The sequence below is a fragment of the Megalobrama amblycephala genome, linkage group LG7 (genome assembly GCF_018812025.1).
Source record: "Megalobrama amblycephala isolate DHTTF-2021 linkage group LG7, ASM1881202v1, whole genome shotgun sequence".
NCBI classification, from domain to species: domain Eukaryota; kingdom Metazoa; phylum Chordata; class Actinopteri; order Cypriniformes; family Xenocyprididae; genus Megalobrama; species Megalobrama amblycephala.
In genome coordinates this window covers 43,770,295-43,797,591 of record NC_063050.1, presented here as the reverse complement: position 1 = coordinate 43,797,591, position 27,297 = coordinate 43,770,295, and the positions used below count along the sequence as shown (strand labels likewise).

At 38.3% G+C, this 27,297-nt stretch overlaps 1 protein-coding gene across 1 annotated transcript in view; it reads left to right on the top strand.

Annotated features, from left to right (window-relative positions):
- Positions 1-27,297, top strand: part of chrna8 (cholinergic receptor, nicotinic, alpha 8) — a 77,925-nt gene that overhangs the window by 6,789 nt on the left and 43,839 nt on the right. Inside the window, exon 2 of the mRNA XM_048197641.1 lies at positions 11,640-11,779. Coding sequence (XP_048053598.1) covers positions 11,640-11,779 — 140 coding nt within the window. The remainder of the gene's footprint in view (positions 1-11,639; positions 11,780-27,297) is intronic.

Sequence of the window (27,297 nt, the reverse complement as noted above, 5' to 3'; positions counted from 1 at the left end):
TGAGGATCAGAGCTATCAGAGGAAAGGTGTACAGATGTAGCCTCTGCCATGTCTGTACCAAGGCATCCAGCCCCAGAGGAGCTGGATGTGTGAGGGCAAACCAGAGGGGACTTGTAGGTCATCTCCTCAGAGGCAAACAGGTTCACTTCTGCTCGGCCGTACCTCTGCTATGGACTCCACCATTTGTGGATGAAATCACCATTCTCTGGGCCTCAGCCCCTGCCTCGACAGGATATCTGCTCCCAAGTTTTCATGCCCTGGAATCTAAACTGCTCTCAACGACTTGAATCTCTCCTCTGCCCAGAGCAGGATCTGGTGTGCCTGCTTGAAAATTGGGTGGGAAAGCAGACCACCCTGATGATTTATGTAAGAGACTACTGATGCATTGTCTGTGCAGACCAATACATGATAGCCACTTAGGTGTGGGAGGAAGTGCTTCAAAGGTAGAAAGACTGCCCTCATTTCCAGGAAATTTATGTGCCAATGAAGATAAAGGTCTCCCCAAAGCACACTGGCTGGGCGGCCATCGAGAACCTCACCCCATACCATGAGGGAGGCGTCCATTGTTAAAGTCTTGGGGTTAAAGTCTTCCAGAAACATGGCTCCTTCCAAAGTCGTAGAGCATATAGCCTGTGGCACATGACTCTTACAGCCCTGGAGGGATGATTCAGAGGATGGAATTCTCTGCTTTTGAGCCAGAACTGGAAGTTCTGGTCTTATGTGGAGAAGGCCTATTGGAATGATGTTGGCCGCTGCCGCCATGAGACCTACAAGTCTCTGAACCTGTAAGACTGAAAGCTCTTGAGTGACCTAGCCAGATATCTTTCATAGCAGTTAGAATCTATTCTACACATGCAGGAGACAGACGTACCTGCACACAACTCCCAGAAAAGTGGTCCTCTGAACTGGAGAAAGCACGCCCCAGCTCGTCTCAAGCTCCTCTTTAACTCAAACTGCAATCCACATGCCCAAAACCTGCCGCGCTGCCTCAGCAAACATGGGATTCGAATAACAGGATGCAGATGTCTGACTGTCTTCATTCAATAATTTTGCTGATTTTCACAGATACATGCTCAACAAACATGCGGCTTCTGAAGACACAGAAGCTGATGACATGCAATTCAGGCGTGTATTTATGGTCTCTGTGACATGCTACGTTATGTCACAATGTCCAAATGTTCGGCCAATCAAAGATTGGCATGTATAGACAAGTGCTTCAGACATCAGCTCATGCGAAGCGTACCCATAGCGTCAAAATATGACACGGGTTTGAGTTCCACTCGAAAGTGAACTCTACAGTATTTTAGCACAAATTAATTTCTAAAGAGAGAGTCAAACATGTAAACATTACTTTACACCCCCTCATCCTCAAAAAACATTAAAAAACCTTTGCAAAGTAAAAAAAAAAAAACAATTAGAATATATTATTTACAAAACATCATCATACATGTGTGTGCCTCTTAAATATATAAGTAAACAAACACTGCTAATAAATCATTTATATTATATTTAATAATTGTTATTATTATTATTATTAAATAATATATTTTTGCTGTTGTTTCAGTAAGACTAATACATTATTGTTACAATAATAATGATTCAGTTTGATTTTTAAAGGGATAGTTCACTCAAAAATGAAAATTCTGTTATCATTTATTCACCCTCAAGTTGATCCAATCCTGTATACATTTCTTTGTTCTGCTGTACACAAAGTAATATATTTGGAAGAATGTTTGTAAGCAAGCAGAATTTTCATTTTTTGGTGAACTATCCCTTTAAGGACATTTTTGTTTAGTTGTGTACAATAAACAGTTGCCACATACTGTGTCACCACTTGAAGTCCCATGTTAAATCCTAAAGCAAAACCAGTCAAGACCACTGCACTAACACATTCTCTCACTATACTTAGTTCTCTTTTTTTCTTCCATTTCTTTTCACTTTATGTCCAGCTTTCTCTTTTTCCAGTCTCTATGTCACAAAGCGTCCATTGAGCTCCCTTCTCTATTATGTTTCAGCATTTGCATGAAGTTCAAAAAATCACCCATCACACCATCACTGCCAGGTTTAGACTCTCTGTAATCTTGCTGATCTCATAGCCACCCATCTCCCTCTGGAGTCTCCTTGATTGTTGTTAGGGGTTCAGCACTGTATGAGGTGTGAGGAAAAGTTCAGTGAGTACTTGTTTCCTAGGCAGGCTAAAGTGGCATATACTTGTTCCAGTCTGTTTAAATATATAATATCACTCTGGCCTACATTGTGTTTCACAGCATCTGTTTCTCAGCTTATTTATTTACCCACTTCCCTTGTGATTTGTGTTCGTAATTAATGGTCTTTTGTCTACTTCTTTTTTATACCTAATGGTCTTTTATGTAAGATTCATAATTATTTTCTAGGAACATTATTAGCATCTAATGCACACATTATGGAAGCAATGTGAAAATACAGATAGATAGATAGATAGATAGATAGATAGATAGATAGATAGATAGATAGATAGATAGATAGATAGATAGATAGATAGATAGATAGGCCTTCTTTTTTATCCATTTCATTGCCATATTTATCTTCTAAACATCATGTGCTTACAAAGTTAATAAAATGGGTTTGTTACCCCGGGGTAATAGGGAGTTAATCAATGACGACACATACATGGTAATGAGAGTGTGCTGACCAGTGGGGAAAAGGGTTTAAATAAGTAATGAAATTTAACGAACATGACTTAAAGACTTTTATGTGCCATAGATGTGACCAGGATAGAGTTGGTCTGAAACACAGCAGCCACAATATCTCTTTCTTGGAATCCATCATTAGACAGTCTTCCCCATGCCTGAAATATGCATTTGAATCACATTCACAGATACTGCATCTGCCCTTAGGCTGAGATGGGCCTGAGGTCCAAACACATTCCATTAGGATGAATTAGGGTAATCTGGAACACCTAAGCTCTGATGTGTACATTTCACAACCAAGTCTACAGTTTGTTAACACTAGACTCATTAGAGATGCCAAATGCCTCACATTCATTATAAATGAGAATAGACAGCTGCAGTCAGGGGAGGAGTGCAGGAAGAGCAGTCAAATCAAACAAATCTCACTTCTCATGTGGACCAGCAATCTACATAAACTAAGGCAAATATTGCTTTCATTTTATTTCTGGCCAATTAAGTGGATAGAACAAGTAGTCCAGCATATTTTCACCAGAATTTTTCTTTGTGCTAATAAAAACCTAGTTTCAGAAATATCATTTTAAATCATACATTCTATACAGAGATTAATCTCAGAGTGTTTGTTGTGTTCACTTATTTGCACAGATAAAAAAAAAATACATTACACACACAAACAGAGTTAACAAGATAATATTTTAGACCAAACAAAACATCACGGTGGTCTAAGCCAATGATTGCTGGGATGTGATGTCAGTACGTTTTTATTTGCTTTTAGTCATGCTTTTAGTTTGTGCAGTTGTAGAAAAGCAACTGGGACGTCTGGCTCTGAAAGAGTATTTTGGCACATGTCATATGAAGTCAGACAGCTTTTCTAACTGGCATACATTATGATGGTGATCACCAGTGGTCCATCTGTGCAGACTGTTAATTTCAAATCCTAGCAGGTTTTTCATGTGATCTCAATCATATTTTGGCTATTCTATTCCATTTTGTGAAAAAGAAGTGTGCTTCATTGTATATTGAATCACAAATTTTTGTCTTAGTTTCATTTTCATGGACTTTTAGTTTGTATTTCCTCTGTTGCCTGTTTCATGTGTTTCCTTTGTCCTAGTTTCCCACCATTATCTGTTGTCATGGTGATTCATTTAATGAGTAGTCAAGCACAGCTGTCTTCATTTAGTTCCTTATCTCTTTGTATTTAAGTCACTCAATTTGCTTCAGTTGTTGTCCAGTATTGTTCATGTTAAGTTTGATGCATGCTGTAAAGAAAAAAAGAAAAAAAAAGATGGAATATGCAGCCTTGTTTACTGCATCAGCCCGGGAAGGCTTTTGTTACGGGATTATTATTTGCATTTCAGCCAGCTTGCCCAACGAATGACTTTTAACCATTTCACACATAAGTTTAAAATATTCTGGCTGAGCCCCCGGTGTGAGTTTTTCAAGGCGACCGTTATTTAGAACATATCACATTATTGTTTCAATGGTGACGCGTCATTGCTTGTTACGTTACACACCGCAGCCAAAATAGCGTTGTATGACTGATGATCTGCTTTTATTAAATTTTTCCTTTTTTATTCGAAATATTCACAAATGTGTTAACTAAAGCATGAAAGATCTGATATTCCGACTTACAGATATGTGCAAGTGGATGTGTTTTGCTGTTTAAACACCTTAATAACGATCGCATTAGTTGAGCTATAGGCCTATGCGTGATGGGCGCCGCCATGTTAGTTTGCGCCATGCACAGAGAATCGGATCTGTTGGATTTACATCACGTGAATTCATCCACTTCTCCCGAAGTACATGAAAGTAAGTGAGCCGGTGAACTGGGAGAAGAATAGAGTAAACTTTAAGGTTACACAGTGTGTATCTGATATGAACAAAATGTGTTGTCTAATTATTATGGAATGGATTGTTATTGCCGCTTCCATAGACATCAGTGTATATTTTACAAACTCTAAATGAATTGATTTTTTTTTTTAGTACTTGTATGTATTTAAATGTCTGAAACCTAAAATAAACATTATGTGTTTGAAAACACTGCATATTTGTGATATATGAAAAGTGCTGCGCGCGTCTGTCTCTGGTTTAGCGCCAGCCAAAGCTCGCATGCACATTTGAATTTGACAGTTGATCACGTGATGCACTGAATGTTCTAATCACACCGGTATGATCGTATGCTCCAGGGACCAGCCAAGACTGATCGCACCAGTGTGATCATATGCGTCAAAGGGTTAATGATGAGATGCTGAAATCCCTGTACTGGATAGGAGCCCTCCCAGACATCAAAGAAGACACATGGAGGGAGGCCATCCTCAGATGTCTAGAGAGTGTCTATCCCCAGATAACAACACCCTCAATGCCACAGAGCCCAGCCAGCCTTCACCCCACACAACGGATATGACGCCAGAGCCCACCGCAGATGGGGAGTTTATGCCTGCCGCAATGAAAGAGTCTGTGAGGAGGACAGCGCAGACCATTGCCTCAGAGCCTGAACCCCAAAGTGAGTCTGACCAGGTGTGTGAGCCGGCAACAACCGTACCAGTGGGAGTTTTGGTGGGGCTGGACACTGAGGACTGGCTTATTGATTGGGAAACGGAGGTAGTGCTCCCCACCCAGCCCCGCCCTGTATCTCCTGTGCCTTCATTGCCGCTGGTCCTGCCCAGCATTAAGCCTTTTTCATCACCCTGTACTGTCTCTTCTTCTCCCCTGTGTGGGTAAGCCTTAGGTCTTATGGTTGCCAGCTTCACCCAAACATGTGGTTCCCCCAGCTCAGCCTCTGGCCACTGATCCCATCACTCCACCTCTGCCCGTCGACCTTTCGGCTCCGCATTGGCTCCTCCCTCCTTCGGCTCTACCAGAGACCCCTCAGCCATGCAGCTCCACTTTGGTCAGCCGTCACCCTACCTGCGCCATGGACCTATGAGCCATCCACTGTGCTCAGTCTCTCCACTGCTTCAGCTCCACCTCAGTCCTTGGGCACTCTGGCAACAGCTCGGACGCTCTTCGCTGCGGCTCCACCTCAGCCGTTGGTTAACCCCTGGATGTCGCCTGCCAAGTCACCATCATGACTCCTCCCTCCATTGACTCTGCTGTGGGCTATCGTCCTGGCTGCGCTCTGAGTCACCACCATCTGGCCACTCCTCCCATTATCTCCTCCATGGCTGTTGCCACCATCTTCTCTTCCTTGGTCCCTTCTACTTGTGCTATCACACATTTAGTTGTTTGGTCTTAGTTTAATTTTCATAGCTTTTAGTTTGTATTTCCTCAGTCACCAGTTTCCTTTGTTCAATAATATTGATAAAATAAAAGGCCACTCTCATAGAGAGCACACTTCCACAACTGTCTTATCACACTTAAATACATTTCTAAAGTGCACTTTGAAAAAATGTCAAATTTAAAGTTTTACTTTTAAAGGACTCATTAATCATTAAGTTGTAATGTTTTGTCATGCTTTAAATAAGTACATTTATTTTGATGTTTTGACTAACAAACTAAACATGCACATGCAAAGTACTTGATTAAGATATTAAAATATTAAAGGTGCCCTAGAATTAAAAATTTAAATATTAAAGGTGCCCTAGAATTAAAAAATTGAATTTATATTGGCATAGTTGAATAGCAAGAGTTCAGTACATGGAAATGACATACAGTGAGTCTCAAACTCCATTGTTTCCTCCTCCTTGTGTAAATCTCATTTGTTTAAAAGACCTCCGAAGAACAGGCGAATCTCAACATAACACCGACTGTTACGTAACAGTCAGGGTGTACGCCCCCAATATTTGCATATGCCAGCTCATGTTCAAAGCATTAAACAAGGGCAGGACGTCTGGATGTGCACAGCTGAATCATCAGACTAGGTAAGCAAGCAAGAACAATAGCGAAAAATGGCAGATGGAGCGATAATAACTGACATGATCCATGATAACATGATATTTTTAGTGATATTTGTAAACTGTCTTTCTAAATGTTTCGTTAGCATGTTGCTAGTACTGATAAATGTGGTTAAAGTTACCATCGTTTCTTACTGTATTCACGGAGATCAGAGTCATGTCACTATTTACATTATTAAACACTTGCAGTCTGTATAATTCATAAACACAACTTCATTCTTTATAAATCTCTCCAACAGTGCAGCCTCAAATTCATTCAGAATCAAATGTAAACATCCAAATAAATACAATACTCACATAATCTGACGCATGCATGTATGCATGACGAACACTTTGTAAAGATCCATTTTGAGGGTTATATTAGCTGTGTGAACTTTGTTTATGCACTGTTTAAGGCAAGCGCGAGCTCCGTGGGCGGGGGCTGCAACATGAATCGGCACATTTCTAATTATGCCCCAAAATAGGCAGTTAAAAAAATGAATTAAAAAAAATCTATGGGGTATTTTGAGCTGAAACTTCAGACATATTCAGGGGACACCTTAGACTTATATTACATCTTGTAAAAAAACGTTCGATGGCACCTTCAATATTTTTTTAATACAAAATATTTTACATGTACTAAATTGCAACTTCATTATTACAAATGAGTATTTACAAACATTTAAATGCATGACATACAAGTTTCAATACAGAAAAGTATTTTAGCTTACCATAAGTCCTTGTCATCAGTAAGCTTTAGCCGTATTTCAAAGACAATACAAGTAATTATGAAATTACATTCAAAGATGTACTTAAGTCAGTGAAAAAGCACTCTAAAGTTCAGCTAATTAAATATCAATTTTACATTACATTACATTAATTATTTTTGTTTAAATAATTGACAAATATCAATGGAATCTTTCTCTGTCTATGAGTTGGATGACAACATAGTAAATTGCAAAAATAACAAGTGCAAAAAAATGGCCCATATTACTCTGATTATGTAAGAGAACAAAGGGAATCTATCATTTTCTCTCTGTAGGGACCTCGTTAAGAGTGTCAGTCATTCTCGTCATGGGCTGTAATCCTTTAGTGTCATAGTGTTAAATCCTCTGTTGCTTCCTCTATTGTCGGTGCTCCATGCTGTGTTTGGTGTATGCGTGCGTGACACTATTGCCGAACCAGTCCTTTAGAAAGTAAACTTTCAAAGCAACTTTCAAATAGGATTTATAGGCAGACCGTTTTCAAGCCCAGCCTGTATCCTGCTGCTTGGTATGTCATGTATCCAGCAGCTATCACTGTTCTGTGTGGGTTAATTGAGACAAAAAAAGCAAGAGATTGAAGTCCCATTCTTTAAATGCCGATTCATTGTAATGCATGCCTGACATTTCCCTTAATGGAAAAGATTTCAATAAAACGCCAGTGTGTGCAGCAGAGGTATGGCTATGACTCCTGCAAAATAATTTCTGCTAGTATCAGCTGTTAGAAATGCCAGGGGAAAGGAACACCATATTGAATCAAGAAAAAAAAAATCTTAAATGGTATAGTGGTAATTAAGACCATGTGTGCTCTTATTGAAATTGAATTGTGTCCTAAAGTAGCAGATATCTATACCAACCAACTTCCTACAGTATGTTAAACTTATCTGCCCATTTAGTAAGTTTAACTTTCAGGTAGCTTTCAGTTTGAATTCCAAGAGCATTTGGGTAGTAGTAGTAGTAGTCAGCAATAAACTTACCATGCACACTGAAATTAAACATGAAGTGGACATTGACATTACTTTGCATTAGAAAAAATGCCACATACAATATAATAAAGACCAAGTGTTTAGAGAGGTGTCTTATCTAATTGATAACCCACATGGAAAGAACCTATATGTGGATATATGCGCATATATGAAACCTATATGCAGTGTATATGTACATATATGCTGCATATATGCACATATATGATAATATATATGCTGCATATATGCACATATATACTGCATATATGCTATATATATGCTGCATATATGCGCATATATACTGCATATATGCTATATATATGCTGCATATATGCGCATATATACTGCATATATGCTATATATATGCTGCATATATGCGTATATATACTGCATATATGTGTATATATGCCACATATAGGCAAAATTGAGGTGCATATATGTGCATATACAGGAAATATAGGTCTCCTGTATTGCTTCTTCATATCCATATATATGCCCTATACATACAAGATATGTCTTCTATATAGCTAATGGCAGGATCTGGTCATTTTGTAGCTCATATCTCATTTTTGACTGTCATACATGATGCCTAGCTCATATTTTCTATTATCAAGGCAAAAACTAAGAATTAACGAAAAAAATTATGCAAGAACTTATGTATGTGCGAATGTAGCAGTTATGTATTTAGACAATTATTTTGTGATTCCACTTGCCATGACCATATTTGGGGTTTCCTGCCGCCATGCTGACTTGGGGTGTTGACGCACTTTGCTGCTTCCCAGTCTGCATGAGACATCACAGCGGTAGGTCGCACAAAGTTTTTGCGGTGATTCAATTAAGGCCATGTTTCATGTAACAGCTGAATTCACATGATATATTTGTATGATTGTAATCCAAAACCCCTCTGTGATGTACATTCAGATGTTTCGTTGATTATTTTTCTTTACTTAAGTTACTTTTAATATCTCTCTTTCTCAGCGTTGTGCGTTGCTGCCGCATGCTGTTTGTATGCTGCACAAGTCCTCATATATTGCCATTTGTGTTATGCAGAATAAAGTGAGGACCTGATGGCAAGATTTTTCGCAGTCTGTCTTTGATTACGACACAACGCAGAAAACACACCGCTACACGAACACGTGAAATTGGTCCCACATGGAAAAAACCTATATAAACATATATGTTTCAATATAGGTTTGATATAGGTTTTTAATATATGTGACATATATAAAATTGGCCGTTTTCCTATATTATGTGTACATATATGTACATATATGTGTATATATATATATATATATATATATATATATATATATATATATATATGTGTGTGTACATATATGTGTGCATATATGTGTACATATATGTGTACATATATGTGTGCATATATGTACATATATGTACATATAATATAGGAAAACGGCCAATTTTATATATGTCACATATATGTGAAACCTATATCAAAACCTATATTGAAACATATATGTTTATATAGGTTTTTTCCATGTGGGAAGAGTCAGCTTTAAATACTATACTTTCTTAAATGAACTAGTCATTGATTTGACAGATTATCTTTTTGGACAAAATAGTACACATTTGTTTCAGTTGAATTAATAAAGAAAAGGAATACATTTTCAATAACAACAGTGATGTTTTAGGTCTACCCAGAGATCAAAGGCAACACATGCTTGTTGGTTTGACACTGATGTGATGCATATCTTGCATCTAAATCCTGAGTGTTTGCATCAGTGCATTCATTCAAAACTTGATTCATGTTGAACAGGTTTTATGTGAGCTGCATATAGTTTGCTCTGTCACTCTCCCTATCTGTCACAGTTACAATCTCACGCACAGATACACAGAACATACGCTCTTCTTAATTTCCTCATATGCATTATGAGTCAGGAGAGTGTGAATGATGCCTCTCGCTTAGAATGTGAATGGGTTCCTTTGATTTATGAAGGAATTTCTGCTTATATAACAGCATAACTACAGAATCTAAACATAGACATCATCACAGTTGTTCCAAGAAAATTCAATTACGCACATTGCATTATCCTGGACTGCTAATATTATGTCACTCATTAGTTTGTTGAAATTTTCCGTTTCATCTCTCCATCTCATCGTGTTTTTACATTTGAGCAAATCCCATTTGTACACATCAGGGGGCTTCTTTGGAAGCAGTGTGTCAGTTATGAATATTTTATACTGCTGATATGCTGCAGTTTTACATATTCTTTTCTTCTTTCAGACTGTCCCCTCCATGTGTTATCCACAGGACAACAGCAATGTCTATCAGGAGTTAGTCTCTGAGTTACTGAGTCACCTATCAGAGCATGTGGAAATCAAATCTGTCTGACGATTAATTAAAAATTTAACTCCAAACCATCTCTTGTGCATTCCATCTTGATGAAATCGTTCACAAAAGTCTGTCAATACCTACACTTGGTTCAAACCATTATGCAGCAAAAAGGGAGAATTGTAATGGCTGGAGCCCAGAATAACTGGAGCCCAAAATGTGTTGTTTGTCACTTTTGTTGATGGACTTTTCAACTGTATCTTCCATCTTTGTTTTACACCCAGGGTTGGATTCCACAGCATTAGACCTTTATTGCCATTTGCTGTTGTCTTGTCCTTTTCCTTTTGAGCTCAAAACCATTAGGAAGTAATCATTTAATCATGTGAAGCCAGACTACAGGATGCACCATGAGATAAAATTTAAAGCTTTTATTTTACCATGCCATTACCATCAAGTTTCGAGAAAGGATCATAAAAATGGTCCACAGGACTTGTGTGCAATATATACATTTTTTGCAGTCATGCGATAGCTTGGTGTGAAGAACAGTCCAAAGTTAATTTTATTATTCACTGATATTCTTGCTTTCCGTTGAGCAGTTAACCGCTGCAGATCCGCTTTTTGAACAAAGACCAGGTTCAGACCAGGTTTATGAATTGGATCAAATAATTTTTTGAAAAGAAATACCTTGCTACTCACAAACTCTCAGAAACACATATCATATGGACCATCTTTATTATACTTTAAAGTCACCATAAAATCAAAATGGACAATTCATTTTTTTTATTGCCGTATTTATTATGAAAGATTTATTTGTGCACATCATTCAAAGATCCAACGATCCAATCAATTAACGATGGGCAAAGTCAAGTCCCGCCCTACATTTTTTCTTGTTCAAGAAGCTGTTTCACAACTGTTTCATGTGTTCATGCTTTCTTTGCTTCCTTTTCAAAGTTGTAATTGCAACTGCATGGAAACACCAGTAAATTCCTCAAAATTTCTTTTGTGTTTATTGATTTTAAACTACATGAGGGCCAATAAAATATGACAGTATTCTAATACGTCTTTCTTTCTTTCTATAGACTCGTTACAAGGGGAATATCAGCGAAAGTTGTATAAGGAATTGATGGACAACTATAACAGACTGGAAAGGCCTGTGCTCAATGATTCCTCACCAATAGTGGTGGAGCTTGGACTCACGCTGCTTCAAATCATAGACGTGGTGAGTGTCTGCATCTGCTTCTCTTTTATGTGATCTTCCTTTCATGAGGCTGGTTTGCATCAAACTGCATATTCCACTTCCCACTGTTTTCAAAGGTGATTTGCAGTTGGATCTATCTTTTTACAACTGCATCCATTGATTTAAATTTGAAAGATAAGACTGTATATGGAGTATGATGAAGGTCACTGTGCTAGGTTTTGGCATCAACATCAAATTAAAAAGTGTGAGACTTTTTTTGAAAGCTTGAACTGAAATAGTGTAAAGGATGTACCTATGAAGAACAAACAAAAGGCTGTTTAAAAAGAAACTACTATAAAATCCCAGAATAAACAATATTCACTCTCATTAACAGTTTGTTTCAAATTCTTCTATTATAGTATCTGTAGGTCCACCTAAGTACATTTTTCCATTATACCATATACTGGGGTTGTCTTAGGTCAAAAATGGTCTTTGATGGTAACTTACATATGGTGGAACATACATGGTGCCTATGTGGTAACCATAGCAATTATGTTGATAATTTGTTAACTGACTTCATAGATCCACTAAAAATCACCTTAAGAACAGTTAGATCTTTATCATAATTTATGTGCATATGTCACTTGGTTTATCTAATGCAATGAAATGTATATATTTTTAATTTGTGGCTTAAATGTTTTTATCATCTACTGTAAACATCAAGAGACTACTGAATTTTTTGCTACAAAGTGCTATGGAAAGTCCAAACACCCTAACAATTAACACCCTTTTTATAGTGCTAGTTTTAATATTTTGACCTGCTTGGACCCATGAGTTGACCATTTCATTTGGGGACTGTGCTGTTAATGAAAATGTTTGTTTTCTGCTCCTTAGCAGATGTTGTTTTCCTTTCACCAGGCTGCTAATAATTTAAATAATTTCTTTGTATACCAAGTCCCAGTGCTCAGTACAGTACTAAACCCTTTAATTTAAGAAAATCCCTATTGTTATAAATGTAAGGGTATTAAAACTAGGGTTTTCTTAACTTAAGTGGTTTGTTGGAACCAACAACAGATTTTTTTCTTTCTAATTTTTAGAAAACAATACAGCTATTACACAGTAGGAAATAATAATAAAAATGAAAAACAAGATCCATAATTAACTTTTTTCTGTAGATTTGCGTCACATATAATCATGACTGATCATTATTAACATTTTCGATCCTGACACTTTGGGATACTAGTACATCCATAGTAGTAGTAATTTGTATGATACGTAGAGTAATTTACACTAATTAAATTGACACAAACCAAAACATTTATTAAATATCTTATGTTTGGCAATTTAAAACAAACTGGAGGCTATTCTAAGTCTGACACATTTTCCTTTTTCATTTTTTCCTTTTTCATTTTCACATGCCAGATGAATATATATGTTGATGTTTCATCACAGCGGGAGTCCCTGAGCATGAAAAGATCCACATTAAACATTAATAAGATAACTTTTTGGCTCAGTAGCTGTTGCACTTGACAGTGCATAAATATCAATCACATAAATATGTGGGCAATAAATAAGGTGGGCGAAATAAATGGATAATGTCTCAGGGTTATAACCCAATTCCCTGAGATGTGAACGAGATGCTGTCACTGAATTGACGCTTTGGGAACGCCTTTAGCGTGAGCCAGTTTCTGAATCACATGTAATACACGCCGATGTCATTGTCCACGGACAAAGTCAGGTGACACTACATAGAGCGTGACTAAGTCTATAAAAGACACATGCACAAGCCCGTCACAAGATTCATTTGTCTGAAGAAGCCTTGCAGGCGTACTTGAAGTATGGCAATGTGAGGCAACGTCTTGTTCCCATCTCAGGGAACTGGGTTACATACGTAACCATGAGATGTTGATGCTCATCACTGATGCTATTGGAACACAATACCCACACCACCATACTGAGAGGATGCCTGCACCACAGGTTGTGAAAAGTATACACAAGCACAAAACTATAAATGCAGGAGTGACTCAACCTGAAAGGACTAGAGAGTTGTGTGTAGGCTTTTTTTTTTTTTTTTTTTTTTTTTTTTACTTTTCAACTATTGGAATCTCTGAAGTGTGTAAAGCCCTTAAATCTTTAGGTGTTTCAAAATCGGCAGGTCCTGATGAATTGGAATCTTACTTTTTAAAGCTAGCAGCTGATTTTATTGCCCCACCTCTGACTCATATTTTTAACCTTTCTCTTGTCTTAAATGAAATTACACTTATATGGAAATCAGCCTTTGTTCTTCCCCAGTTTAAAGGTGGAGATCCTACACAGCCAAATAATTACCAGCCCAATTCCAAGCTGTCTGTCCAGGCCAAAGTTCTCAAGACATTTGTCAACAATCAGTTGAAGGACTTTCTTTCTGTTAATAATGCCTGATTTTCAATCTGGTTTTTAGAAAACAACATAGCACAACTACGGCAGCCTTAAAAGTACTAAATAATCTTATTGAATCTAATCTGTTGAGAACAATAAATAATGTGCAGCCTTATTCATTGATCTATCCAAAACATTTTATACTGTTGATCATACCTTACTGATATAACGACTCAATTGGTTGGTTTAATAACTATCTCTCAAACAGATCTCAATGCGTACAGGCAGAAGGTTTTAGCTCTTGCTCACTTAATGTATCTAGAGGTGAGTCACAGGGGTCAGTCCTAGGCCACTCCTATTTACTATATAAATAATATTGATCAAAATGTTCATAATACTAATTTTTACTACGCTGATGATACAGTTATATATAGTTCAGCATCCACACCCAATCTGGCTCTCGCTCAGTTTCAGCTTGCTTTTAATATTGTTCAGCATAACTTATTTGAACTAAAACTAAAACTAAAACTGAACTTTAAATGCTGATAAAACAAAATTTATGTTGTTTTCTAAATCAAAATCAATCCCTCATAATCTTCTTTCTATTACTACTTCTCAAGGTTTGGAGATTGAGCTTGTGTCTCAGTATAGGTATCTCGGGATTTTAATTGATGATGCTCTCTCCTTTGGCCCTCATGTTCAGCAACTGGTGGAAAGATTGAAAGTGAAATTGGGTTTCTATTTTAGAATTAAATCTTGCCTTTCCTTCGAGTCTAAAAAGAGACTTGTTGCCACCACTTTTATGTCTGTACTAGACTAGGTGATGTTATATATATGCACACATATATACAATGTTTGTTTACATGCTTTAGATACTGTTTATCATGGTGCACTGAGGTTCATAACAAATATTATAACCTTCACTCATCATTGTGAGTTGTATGGTAGAATGGGCCCTGATGCCTAGATGCAAAGTGACACTGTGCGCCTCTTAGCCGAGAGATACCATATCCAAAAACAGTGAGATGTGGTCTGCTTGGTAGCAACAGAACTTTGGTTGTGCTCCTCCAAAGCAGACAAAGAATTGATAGGATTTACGCCACTGGCCTGGTGGACATAAATCCTAAGGGCTTGGACAACAGCAGGATGAAATTATTATGAAGGCACCCTTGGGACGTAATCTGGCCAAGGGTGCAATATCACCTTGACCAGGCCAGGGGCAAAATCCAGACAGGAAGAGGCATCTGAGAGGGAAAATTAAGAGAACCTATTAAGAGAAGTAATTGCTACAAACAGAGCTACCTTAAGAGTCAGAAGCTTCTCTGAGGCTGACTATAAAAGTTCAAATGGAGCTTCTGACAACCCTTCTAACAGAATAGAGAGCTCTCATGGGGGAACCCGCAGTCTGTAGATAGGCCTAAGCCATCTAGCACCGAGCAAGAAACAGGGTTAAGATGGCACTGTTCACACCAAGATGAGAAGAGATGCCATTTAGGAGAATGACTTTGAGCAACTCCTCATTAGATTTCAGATACGAGGGCTTCCTATCAGCCGCACCAGACTTGTAACCCTCCTATGCATCTAGCTCCTCGAAGCTAGACACCCCAGATGGCAGGTTTTTGTCTAGACCGGAAGATATAATAGAGAGAGCTTCCAAGTCCAGTGCGGAACATTCAGAGTCTGGGCCTGTCTCAGGCTCTTCTAACAGCTCCATCTGCGAGCCCCATGATCTGAGTCGCTTTGGCCTGGCCCAAACCATGAGGTGCAGAGACAAACTCTCCTTTGTCATCAAAGATGGGGTGACGGGAGCAGAGCATCCTCACTGTACACCACATTCCAAATTATTATGCAAGTAACATATCAGTAAGATTTCAATACAATAAACATTCAGATTTTAGTTTTTCTAAGAAAATGTTTGTTTGTTTATTTACCCATGTCTACCCTACTTAGAGGTTGTTCCACATTATTAAGCAAGTCACAGTTCTCATGCAATATGGGGAGGAAGAAAGATCTTTCTGAAGATGAAAAGCATGAAATGGTGCAATGTTGTTCAAAAGGCATGAAAACAACTAATATTGTGTGAAAATCGAATTATCATAAGATTTGTGAGTGATTTAGAGCACAGCAGAACTCGATCAGATAAAGGCTTATTAAAGAAAGTTTCTGTCAAAAAAATTTATTGTATTAAAAGGGAAGCTATAAAAAAAACGCTCCATGCAGACTGGCAGTTGTGCGTAAAGATGCATTTCAGCCACTCCAAACCAACTCCAAGCTCACAAAGAGAAACATTTACAGTGGGTGTAGAAATACATTACTCATTTTTAAATAGTTTTAATCACTGACTAATGCCGTAATACAATCGATGGTCTAAATGGATGGATTTCTGGGTGGTTGGTGAATGGCCACCACGTTCCAATAAGACATGCAAGGAGCTAGCGGGTGATGATTTGGGCTGGAATATTGGGAAGTGAGATGGAAGGTCCCTTTAGGGTCTATGGGGGTATTAAAATGATTTTTGCAAGATATGTGGAGCTCATAACTGGCCATTTTCAGCTATGGTATAAAAAGGAGGATAGTGCCTTCTGAAATACAATGCACTATGCACTATCCCATGCTGCAAAAAACACCACAGCAATAAAACTGTTTGAAAATGTATTTCTACACCCACTGTAAATGTTTTTCTTTGTGAGGTTTGGTTAGTGGTGGCTAAAATGCATCTTTACACAAAACTGCCAACCTGCATGGAGAGCTTCTTGAGACTCCAGAGACACCAGATTCTTCACATACCTGTTTGCTGCTCAACACTGGCTTTTTTTATAGCTGCCCTTTTAATACAGTTAATTTTTTTTGACAGGAACTTTCATTAATAAGCCTTTATCTGACTGAGGTCTGCTGTGCTCTAAATCACTCACACCAATCCATATATTTATATATAAAAAAGACACGTATTATGGTGAAAAACAGCAATTGAATGGGAGTTGAGCATGCCCAGGCAGCTCTCGAGGGATCTGTCTGTGTGCACTGTAAAAAAAACTCACTCTCAGGACACTGTGTTCCAGTGTTCCCCACGGATCGGGTCCCGCTTCTGCTGAGGCAGAGCGGAGGCTCCATTCGTGGGGTTCACAAATGGATCTGACAGAGGGGTTAGAGACGGGCACCGCCCTTTCTCTGCCCTTACCTGCCAGGTTCAGTGCCGTCTCCCAGGTGGAAGCATGCTCTGCGGTTTCTCCCCCTGGGTTGAGGTACCGGTATTTCACATGTCCAGCTCTGAGGAGGTGGATATTGTGATATCGATCTGAGGACTCGCCACCTCACACACATATCGTGTTTCAAAATCACACGTTTATAACAAATCAATAGTGAACAGCAGTTTGAATCGCGTTTCCCCCTGTGCTACACTATAAAGCAAGTGGGGATACACACAGTTTATGTGTTGTTTGCTGGGAGTGGAGCATGCAGTTTTCATTAAAGAATATATTTAGCTCGGATCTCGCGTTGGCGTGGCAGCGCGTAGATTAAGTCTGCGCATAGATCACGTGTCCGTAGTTTTATATATATATATGTATTTATATTTGGATGGAACTGAGCAGACGGGAGTTTCCCTGTCTTTCTTTCCCTAAAATACCTTGCGAATTATTACGAGCTATAATTCTTTTTTGTATTCTAAATATATTCAGCCTGTTCAAAAAAAAAAAAATAATCTGGCTGCATTTAATTTGAGGATTAAATGAAATATTGAATACATTAAATTCTGAGGAATTTAAAAGAAAATAAAGGAGACCGTTCTGCCAACCCTGCCACCTCGTGTGCTTCAGGGCGCAGTGGTTTCCAGTGTTCCTCCAAGAAAGAGGAGGATTGTAGAGATTCAGATGTTCCCTACAGGCTCGCCGTTTCAGGGCACTGGTCTGACCGTTCATCCAAAGAAAGTGTCGTCACCCGTGCTCTCCCGCAGAAAGCTTCGGGACAGGGACAGGCGACACAGCTGAAGTCTTTGTGGGGTAACACAGATCTGCAGACTGTAATTATCACCAAGAAGGCTTCGAAGAGGTCCTGATGCCAATGGCGAGGGATATTGGAGGGCAGCCCCCTCCAGAGAGGGTCAGGTATTAAAAAATAGGTATAAAATTTTCTGGCAGAATGGAAACTTCTCCCAAATATTTCAAAATGGGTGCTGCTCACAATAGAAAAGGGTTACAAATTCGGGTCTCGCCCGCCCCAGTTTAATGGGGTCCTTCCCACAGTGGTGACCCCCGAGCAGTCTCTGGTAATGGAACAGGAGGTTATGACGCTCTTGCAAAAAGGAGCTATAGAAGGGGTTCTTCTCCCAGCAAGCTGTCAGGGTTTTACAACCAGTGCTTCTTTGTTCCAAAGAAGGATGGAGGGTTATCCCACAGATCAGGTCCGAGGACTGGTTTGTTGCGATAGACCTGAAAGATGCTTACTTTCATGTATCCATCCATCCTCAACACAGGAAGTTCCTCAGGTTTGCTTTCGGGGGCAAAGCTTACCTGTACAGGGTTCTTCCCTTTGGCCTTATCACCCCGCACATTTACGAAGTGCGTGGATGCAGCTCTGGCTCCACTGAGACTCCAGGGCATCCGCGTACTGAACTATATCGACAACTGGTTGATTATAGCTCAAACAGAACATCTGGCAGTTCAATATCGAGATGTTGTTCTGTCACACATGAAGAGGCTTGTGGCTCAATACCAAGAAAAGTGTGCTGGTTCCGGCTCAAATTACCAACTACTTTGGGAGTTTGGGACTCCACCACGATGCAGGCACATCTATCTCCTGCTTGTGTGAGTTCCATTCTCAATGCCGTGAATGGGGTGAAACTAGGCCAGTCATTCACTGTAAAACTGTTTCAAAGACTGTTGGGTCTCATAGCAGCTGCGTCCAACAGGATACCTTTTGGCCTGCTGCACATGAGACCCTTGCAGTGGTGGCTTAGGACCAAGGGGTTTTCTCCGAGGGGAAATCCTTTTCGCATGATCAAAGTCATGCGGCGATGCCTTCATGCTCTGGTCGTGTGGAAAAAGCCTTGGTTCCTGTCCCAAGTACCTGTGTTGGTGGTTCCTTGTCGTCGCGTAATGCTAACGAAGGATGCTTCCCTCACGGGCTGGGGGGCAATCATGAGTGGTCGCTCAGCTCAGGATCTCTGGGAGGACCATCAGAGTTCCTGGCACTTGTCACATCCGGGTCTTTATACACGCCCACTAGCGTCTGATTGGTTCTCGGGATGTCGCGTGGATACGATGACTGGCATAGACGTCATCCAATCAATCACAGGACCTGTAAATTAAGAGAGGGAGAAAACACTACGGGAAGTAACAATTGAACTGAAATCTTACTGATATGTCACTTGCATAATAATTTGGAACGTGTTGTAAATGCTTTGGAGAGAGGACAGTCAGCTCCTTCGAGAGCTGACCTAGTGTGCTCTGCTCCCAAACACAAAACACAAAACTTGGTCCTTTATCCCTGGGAATAGAGCGTGGACAAGGTGGAACACATCTCGTAAACTTCTTGTTCATTTTTATCCAAACTCCATGCTGAAGGCGCTCCCGTAGCATCAACACAATGACACAGCACTGATGTTCCCTCGAAAGGGAACAATAAATTGATATCAAAGGATTTTTTAGGACATGGGGTACATTTTGTCTTCAGAACTATTTTAGCCTTTGGCCAATGCGCTGCATTTCCAATATACAGTCCTGCATGATACTCCCTTTGATTTGGTAGGGCCCAAATACCCATATGGTGAATCCAGCTCTCTTGGCATATATAACCTAAACTGTGTACAACGTTACTAAAAATACATACTGTACTCTGCACTTTAGATTTTCCCCTAAAGGATTAATGATCTGCTGATTTGTAAGGCCATGGAAGGCATAAAACATCACCCTTACATTTACAAGAGTCTAAAACTTAACAGCATGCAATTTAGCTTTCTCATCCTGGAAGATGAGTGCAACATGTTTGCATGGCAGATTATCCTGTAAAATGGCTTATGACCATTAAATGTATATGTGCGGAGGAATTGTCAGATTTAAAGTGCATAATTTCTATGAACATACTGTAGAGGCACCAAAAAGAATTGCAAAAAGAATTGTTTTCAAACAGGTTTTGCTGACAGTATTTTACAAATTTTCTTTGAATTTTGATATTGCTTTTAATATTTAACCTCTTCCTTTATGCAAACAATAAAAACTTAAAAAAAAAAAAAAAAAAAAAAAAAAAAAAAAAAAATAAGAAACTAAAAGTATGCATGCCTGACTGTCCTATTTCCACTGTCCCAAAGGACCTGTCACCTGGCTGAAATCTATCTCCATTCACCCATCTCACAGTGTGAATTATGAAATATCTGTTTATCCTGTGTGTTAAATCATGGCTGCCGTGGCGTGGCTCTTGCACGGCCCCAGATGGCGAGAGGCCCAAAGGCTATGACTGGGATGCTGTGAAACCGTGAACGCATGAGTTGTTCGCAATCAGCTCAAGGGGGGCTGGGGGTGGCAGCTGCCACACCATTCTACATCACCGCAGTGCCGGGAGGGTTATGAGTGTGAGGATAGGTGGACTGTGAGAAACAAAAGCTGAAAAATACTTGGCATTGAAAAGGCCTCTGTTTGATTTGTAATGCAGTGTGTCCATTATATTACAGCATGGCATAGAATTTTGTGATTATGTGCAATAAAAACTTTACACAAACAGAATCAGAAGTGGCTTAAATAGAAACGGTTTGTAGTTTTAGGAGACAATATAGTAGTTTGGAATTAATGTTGCCTGATGGGAGATTGGAACTCTAGTTAATGATCTAGAATCTAGAGTTCAAATGCAGACAGTGTTGACCAGTGAACTACTGAGCTATTGTACCCTACAATTTTAATGCTGCAGTCTGTAACATTTTTGGTTAAAAATTATCCAAAATCAATATGAGCAAGTACATAACCAGCCAGTGTCCAAAACTATCTCCTTACCATAGCCTGATTCACAACAGTAAGCTTGTAATAATGTTTTATAATAAAATCGGTACTGTTGGGTTTCCGTGGGAAATTCGAGCATGCAGCCGTTCATCTTTGCGTCATTACATCACATCTGTTTACATGAAGGAGTCCCAGCTAGTAGGCTATATGGCATGTGAGGATGCTTCTGGAAGTGGAACATTTATAGCCTTTTCTCACAGCAGCTGGAATAATTTAACTTACCATTTTGATGGCGGATTGTCATCCAGAAAGTTTCAAGTGACAATCATCAGTGACAACTGGAGATTCTCTCGTAGTCAAAAGCAAAAGACTTCAGACTGCAGAGTGGCTACAGAAATTGAAATCTACAGGTAATGCTAACACACACTAAATACACATAGTCACGCAATGCTGATGTTGCTAACATTAACTATTTGAGAACAAAGTATAACAATAATAATAATTTGCAGGGTTTGATGTGATCCGAGCTAAGTGATCGTTACATTTAATCACCATTTTCAGCGCAATTGTAATGCTTTTTTTCTCAGTTGGTCAGAACAAAAGTGGCAGACATGTTACTTGTTCAGATGACATTTTCTGGGGTTTTGTTTTTTTTGGCATAAAATCGAAGTACAGTATCCACACTGATATGGTGACTGACAGCGAACATTAGATTCATCCGCAGCCGTGCCGATGCACAACCCAAGTAAAGATAATTCTGCAAATAACTGCAATTGCAGGTTTCAAACAGAGATGGTGACAAAGAGGCAAAACTTATGGACTGCAGCTTTAGGGTTGTATTTTTTACCACAGAAAATTATTTTGACTAGTCCTTAATCTTTTTAAAAAAGGAAAACTGTTTTTATGGTAAGACACTAACAATCAAAGTGCGTGGGGTCAAGCAATAAACTAAAAAAAAAAACAAAAAAACACATTTTTAACAATTAAAAATTATACATGTTAGCATGAGTCTGAGTGAATTGATAACTGCCTAATATCATGACCACATAATGCCACAATAATACACTCACCAGAAATAGGAAACCACTGTGTTGTTTACTTTACAAACGGGAGTCAGTAACACATATCCATAATCCTGCTAGAGTAGTGTTCCCACCTCCAAAATTATGATTTTAGGCAAATGTACAACTCAAATAATAAACAGCTTTTTACTGAATAATTAATGTAAGTGTTCGCATTTCTGCTTTTAAATCTCCTGGAGCACTGGCCCAGTTTACTTACGTTGTAAGAACATTACTGTTCAGCACTGTCTAAAAAAAAAAAAAAAAAGGACATATTTAGATAATTTTCTATGGTAATCAACACGCAACATGATAATGCTTTAGTTGTTTTTAACCTGAAACATTCCTTTAAAAGAGGTCTGGTGGAAGTCAAACACCATGTATTAGATTTGACCCCTTGAGTATGTGTATACATGTCCTCTTAATGGTTCAGCAAACACCTAAAGTGAATTCAGAAAATGCAAACAGCAGTGTTAGAGGGAAGGTTCATTTCAGGGTAGGAAACTCTCACACTCACCGCCTGGCCAAAGAACCAGTAACCCCTCTATGACCTCCTCCATCCTTCTGTCCTCCAGTCTCCATGCTGCACAGGCCTCTCTCACTCACCGTCTGCCGTCCTCAAACCACAAGACAGCCAGAACCACTCTTTCTGTCTCTCTCTCTCTCTCTCTCTTTTTTGCATGAGAACCTGCACTCATGGAAAGACCAAAGCATTCTGTAAACCCTCCACTCCAGTTTTTCCATTTACCACTCTAAGCTCGTTCCCTGAAAAATGGTGAAAGAAACCCTGCTCTGAGTTTGCTCTATCCACCATATATTTAACCTAAGTGTTACATTTTTATGTGCATGGATTCTGGTGTCAGCCACTTCCAGTTACTCTCTTTACAAAAACAGTCCAACAATGAATTTTTTGCCTGCGAAATTTCACTAAAATTCAGCTAATGTGATCGAACATTTAGTATATAAAAGTTTTTGTTTAATTTTGTGTGTTTTGTTTTCTTTGTGTGTGTTTTGTTTTCTTTTGTTACTTTTTGTAAAAGGGGGATAAAATGGTGGGATCAGGAAATTACCTAAGCAGAACAAGATTTCAGGGTCACCTGCACACAAGTGCTATCGCGTATGATGCCAGAGCATGTGCACAGCCCAGTAGGCTACACCTCTGACAAAAACACATGGGGAATTCTAGCTGACATCTAATTGTATCATGGACCGCTAACGCGTTAAGCTCATGATTGGTACAATCTTGGAATGAGCGAGAACACTCAAAAATGTCCAAAATGCTCCTCGCTCCAGGCAAAAATCATACACGCTTTACTCACATACTCTGGGTGTACAGAGAATGAGAGAGTCAGAGAAAGATAGACAGAGGGTGTAGAGAGATATGGCCTAGAATAGTAGCTTCAATTCTCCATAGTTCTGGCTCCATTGTTCACTTCCCGCTCATATTGTGTGCATATTGTTAGTCACATCCTCTTTTTATCAACTCAAAAGACACTCATTATTATATTCTCCATTTAAAGAGCCTCCAGATTTATGGATAATCTCCTGTCATCTGCAATGTATGTTCATTCCACAGCTTTTCCATATGAAAGATTCAATTTATCAGTTCACAGAGCGAAAACGCTCATGCACCTCCTTATCTTTACGATCACAATAGTCAGTCACTGCTCATTAGCACAGGCAGGTTTTCATGTGTTTCATTTCCTAAGTATTGTAGAAGTGTTCATTCACAGAATTGTGTTAGACAGTCGCATTATCCAAAACTCATAATTGGTTATTGACTGTGATGAAGTTTCATGAAGCCTGAACAGGTTGATAAGTGAGTCATGATGTTACTCTACAACTATTTACAAAATCAGCACTAAATAAGCAGCTTATGAACTCATGATGAACTCATCTTAAATATGCTGACTTTTTGGAGATGTAGACATAAAAGTAATTCAAACAATTTACAGTATGCTTACTGTAAACAGTGTTGGGGGTAACTCATTACAAGTAACTTGAGTTACGTAAACAGATTACTTTTTCAAGTAACTAGTAAAATAATGCATTACTTTTTCAATTTACAACAAAATATCTAAGTTACTTTTTCACATTTATTGACTGACAGCTCTCCTGTCCCCATGTTGAGAGAAATAAAGTGCAGAGATGTTATGTGCACTGTGTGAACATGATGGTTATTGTAGTTCTAGACTAAATGTGAACATGCATTTACTCATCTCACTTACACGAAAGCAATCAGTATTCCTCAAAATTAATAAAAACAGTAAAATGGAATTTTAGATTTTTACGCAAACATGTAATAATTAACTATATTAAATTACACAAATATAGGCCTACTTTATGTATTTAATCTCACTTTATTAACCAATGTCTTTGCTAATGACCTTCAATGATCTAATTCAACCATACTAATAAGCAAAAATTACTTTAGATTACATTTAGAAATAAAAGTGTTGAACTTCCTTTTACTGTATCCTATTCTTCTTTAATCCAGAATGGCGAAATCATAAAAATTTCCCATTTACCTTGAAGTACAAAATTGCACAAAAGTGCAAAAGTAATGATTACACATTTTTTTAATGGCGATCCACTCTTTAGGAGCATTGTTGCCACATACTGTACTGGATAGCAAACTATATTTCTCGCATGGGTGATGTGCCTTAAGTTTAAAATCTGTATGGATGTTTCATACTGTATAATGGCAGTGAATAGCGACCAGCATCAAGCTTGTTAAAAAAGACACAAAAGTATCACAGAATGATCCCATGCAACACATGCTTTATATTACAAGTGTTCTGGGGGAATAGGATAGGGTTTGGTATAAAACAAACTGAAATTCAGTCTGTTATATGAAAATCCTGACCTTGGCTTTCGCGAGACTCTATTAGCACTGTAGTTCACTCTGACTTGCCAAGAAAAAAAAAAAAAACACACAAGCTGTGAGAAATCAAGATTAAAATAATTTAGACAGTATTGTATTGCATTGTTTTAGACACAAGCAAAATTATGTGATGTTCATGCAGTATAGGCAGCTCCCTTATGCTGTGTTCATGCTTCAGTGAGATACTGGAATAGAACTGCAATTTTATGATTACTGCCATATCTATGCAGAAAAAAAGATGTTTGGAAAAACTTAGCTGTGAAGGTCTAATCCATAAATGCAGTAATATTGCATATGCTGTTCCTGTTTTTTGTTTGTTTGTTTGTTTGTTTTTTTTTGTTTTTTTTTTTGCTGCACATGTTCAGTGACCATCTAATATGTATATATGTATGCTTACAAAAATGGCAAGACTGGCTGAAAATTGGCAGTTAAAATCTGGTTGGCTACAGTCTAAAAGTCATTGTGTACAGGTTTACCAGTTTGCCAGGAAACACATTGCTATTTAAAATGTATTGGCAGCTACAATGAACTTTAAGTTTCAAATCCATTAATCATTGGATTTTAAGGTTTATGAGGATGGTGGAATCAATTTTTTGAAAGATATTGAGGGTTTTGTCTGAGGCACTTAATAGAAAGTAAATTAGATTTTCACAGCAGGACTGTTTTCCACTTTATGTCTGTGAAATTATGGATAACTATGAATTATCTGATCGAAACATCACACATTTTCAAGAACTTCCCTACGCCATTCTGATAGCATAGCACATCAAACTGCATTTTTTGTAAAACATTTATATAGAGAGAAATTACTTTAAGTCAGTTAACAGTTCCTCTGGACACTCATAATCATCCACAGCTCATTTCAAATTTGATGCCTGCTACAGGTCTCAAAATAGTTGGGATGGGGGGATGTTTACCATGGTGTAGTATCTCCTCTTCTTTTCAAAACAGTTTGAAGATGTCTGGGCATCGAAGTTATGAGTTTCTGGAGTTTTGGTGTTAGAATTTGGTCCCATTCTTGCCTGATATAGGTTTCCAGCTGCTGAAGAGTTGTTGTCTTTTGTTTAATGATGCACCAAATGTTCTCTATAGGTGAAAGATCTGGACTGCAGGCAGGCCAATTCAGACTCTTCTATGATGAAGCCATGCTGTTGTAATAGCTGCAGTATGTGGTTTTGCATTGTGCTGCTGAAATACACAAGGTCTTCCCTGAAATAGACGTCATCTGGAGCTGAGCATATGTTGCTCTAAATCCTTAATATACCTTTCAGCATTCATAGTGCCTTCCAAAACATGCAAGCTAGCCATACTGTATGCACTTATGCACCCCCATACCATCAGAGATGCTGGCTTTTGAACTGAACGCTGATAACACGCTGGAAGGTCTCCCTCCTCTTTAGCCCAGAGGACTCGGTGTCCGTGATTTCCAACAAGAATGTCAAATTTGGACTCGTTTGACCATAGAACACTTTTCGGTAACACTTTACTTGAAGGGGTGTGCATAAGACTGACATGACACCTTCATAATCTTGACATGACACGTGTCATGAATATGAAGGAGGTTTTATGCATGTTTATGACAACTGTCATTAAGTGTCATTCACTCAATTATGTCATTTTTAATGCAAAGATGACATTGTTTGAGATGTCTTTGTTACGACAACTTGACATATACCAACACATCATTATTTTGGTAACACTTCAGTATAGGGAACACATATATAAACGATTAACTATGACTTTTCCCTCAATAAACTCTTAATTTACTGCTTATTATAGTTAATTGTTAGGTTTAGGTATTGGGTAGGATTAAGAATGTAGAATAAGATCATGCAGAATAAGGCATTAATATGTGCTTAATAATTATTAATAAATAGTCAATATTCTAGTAATATGCATGCTAATAGTAATGAGAAACTAGTTAAAAGACCCTAAAATAAAGTGTTACCATTATTTTATAACAGTGTCATCTTTTTTACGAAATTTGAAATTGTCTATTATCTGACCTTCTGTTGGAGGAAACTAAAAAAAAACAACAACAACAAAAAACAAACATGAAATGAAAAATAGTCATGATGCTGTTACAATTTTTTTTGTCAGAGTATTGTCACTTAATGACATTTTAATGACAAGTTCAATTTGTACCACTGTACTTGAGCTCAAGATACATATTTATGACACTATTATAATGGCCTCATGACAGCCAATGTCAAAACCAACGACATGACAGTTTAATGTAATGTTAACCCATAAAGCTAAATAATGTCAAGTTGTCATGACAAAGACACTGACAGGTTATGATGTGTTGGTTTATGTCAAGTTGTCATAACT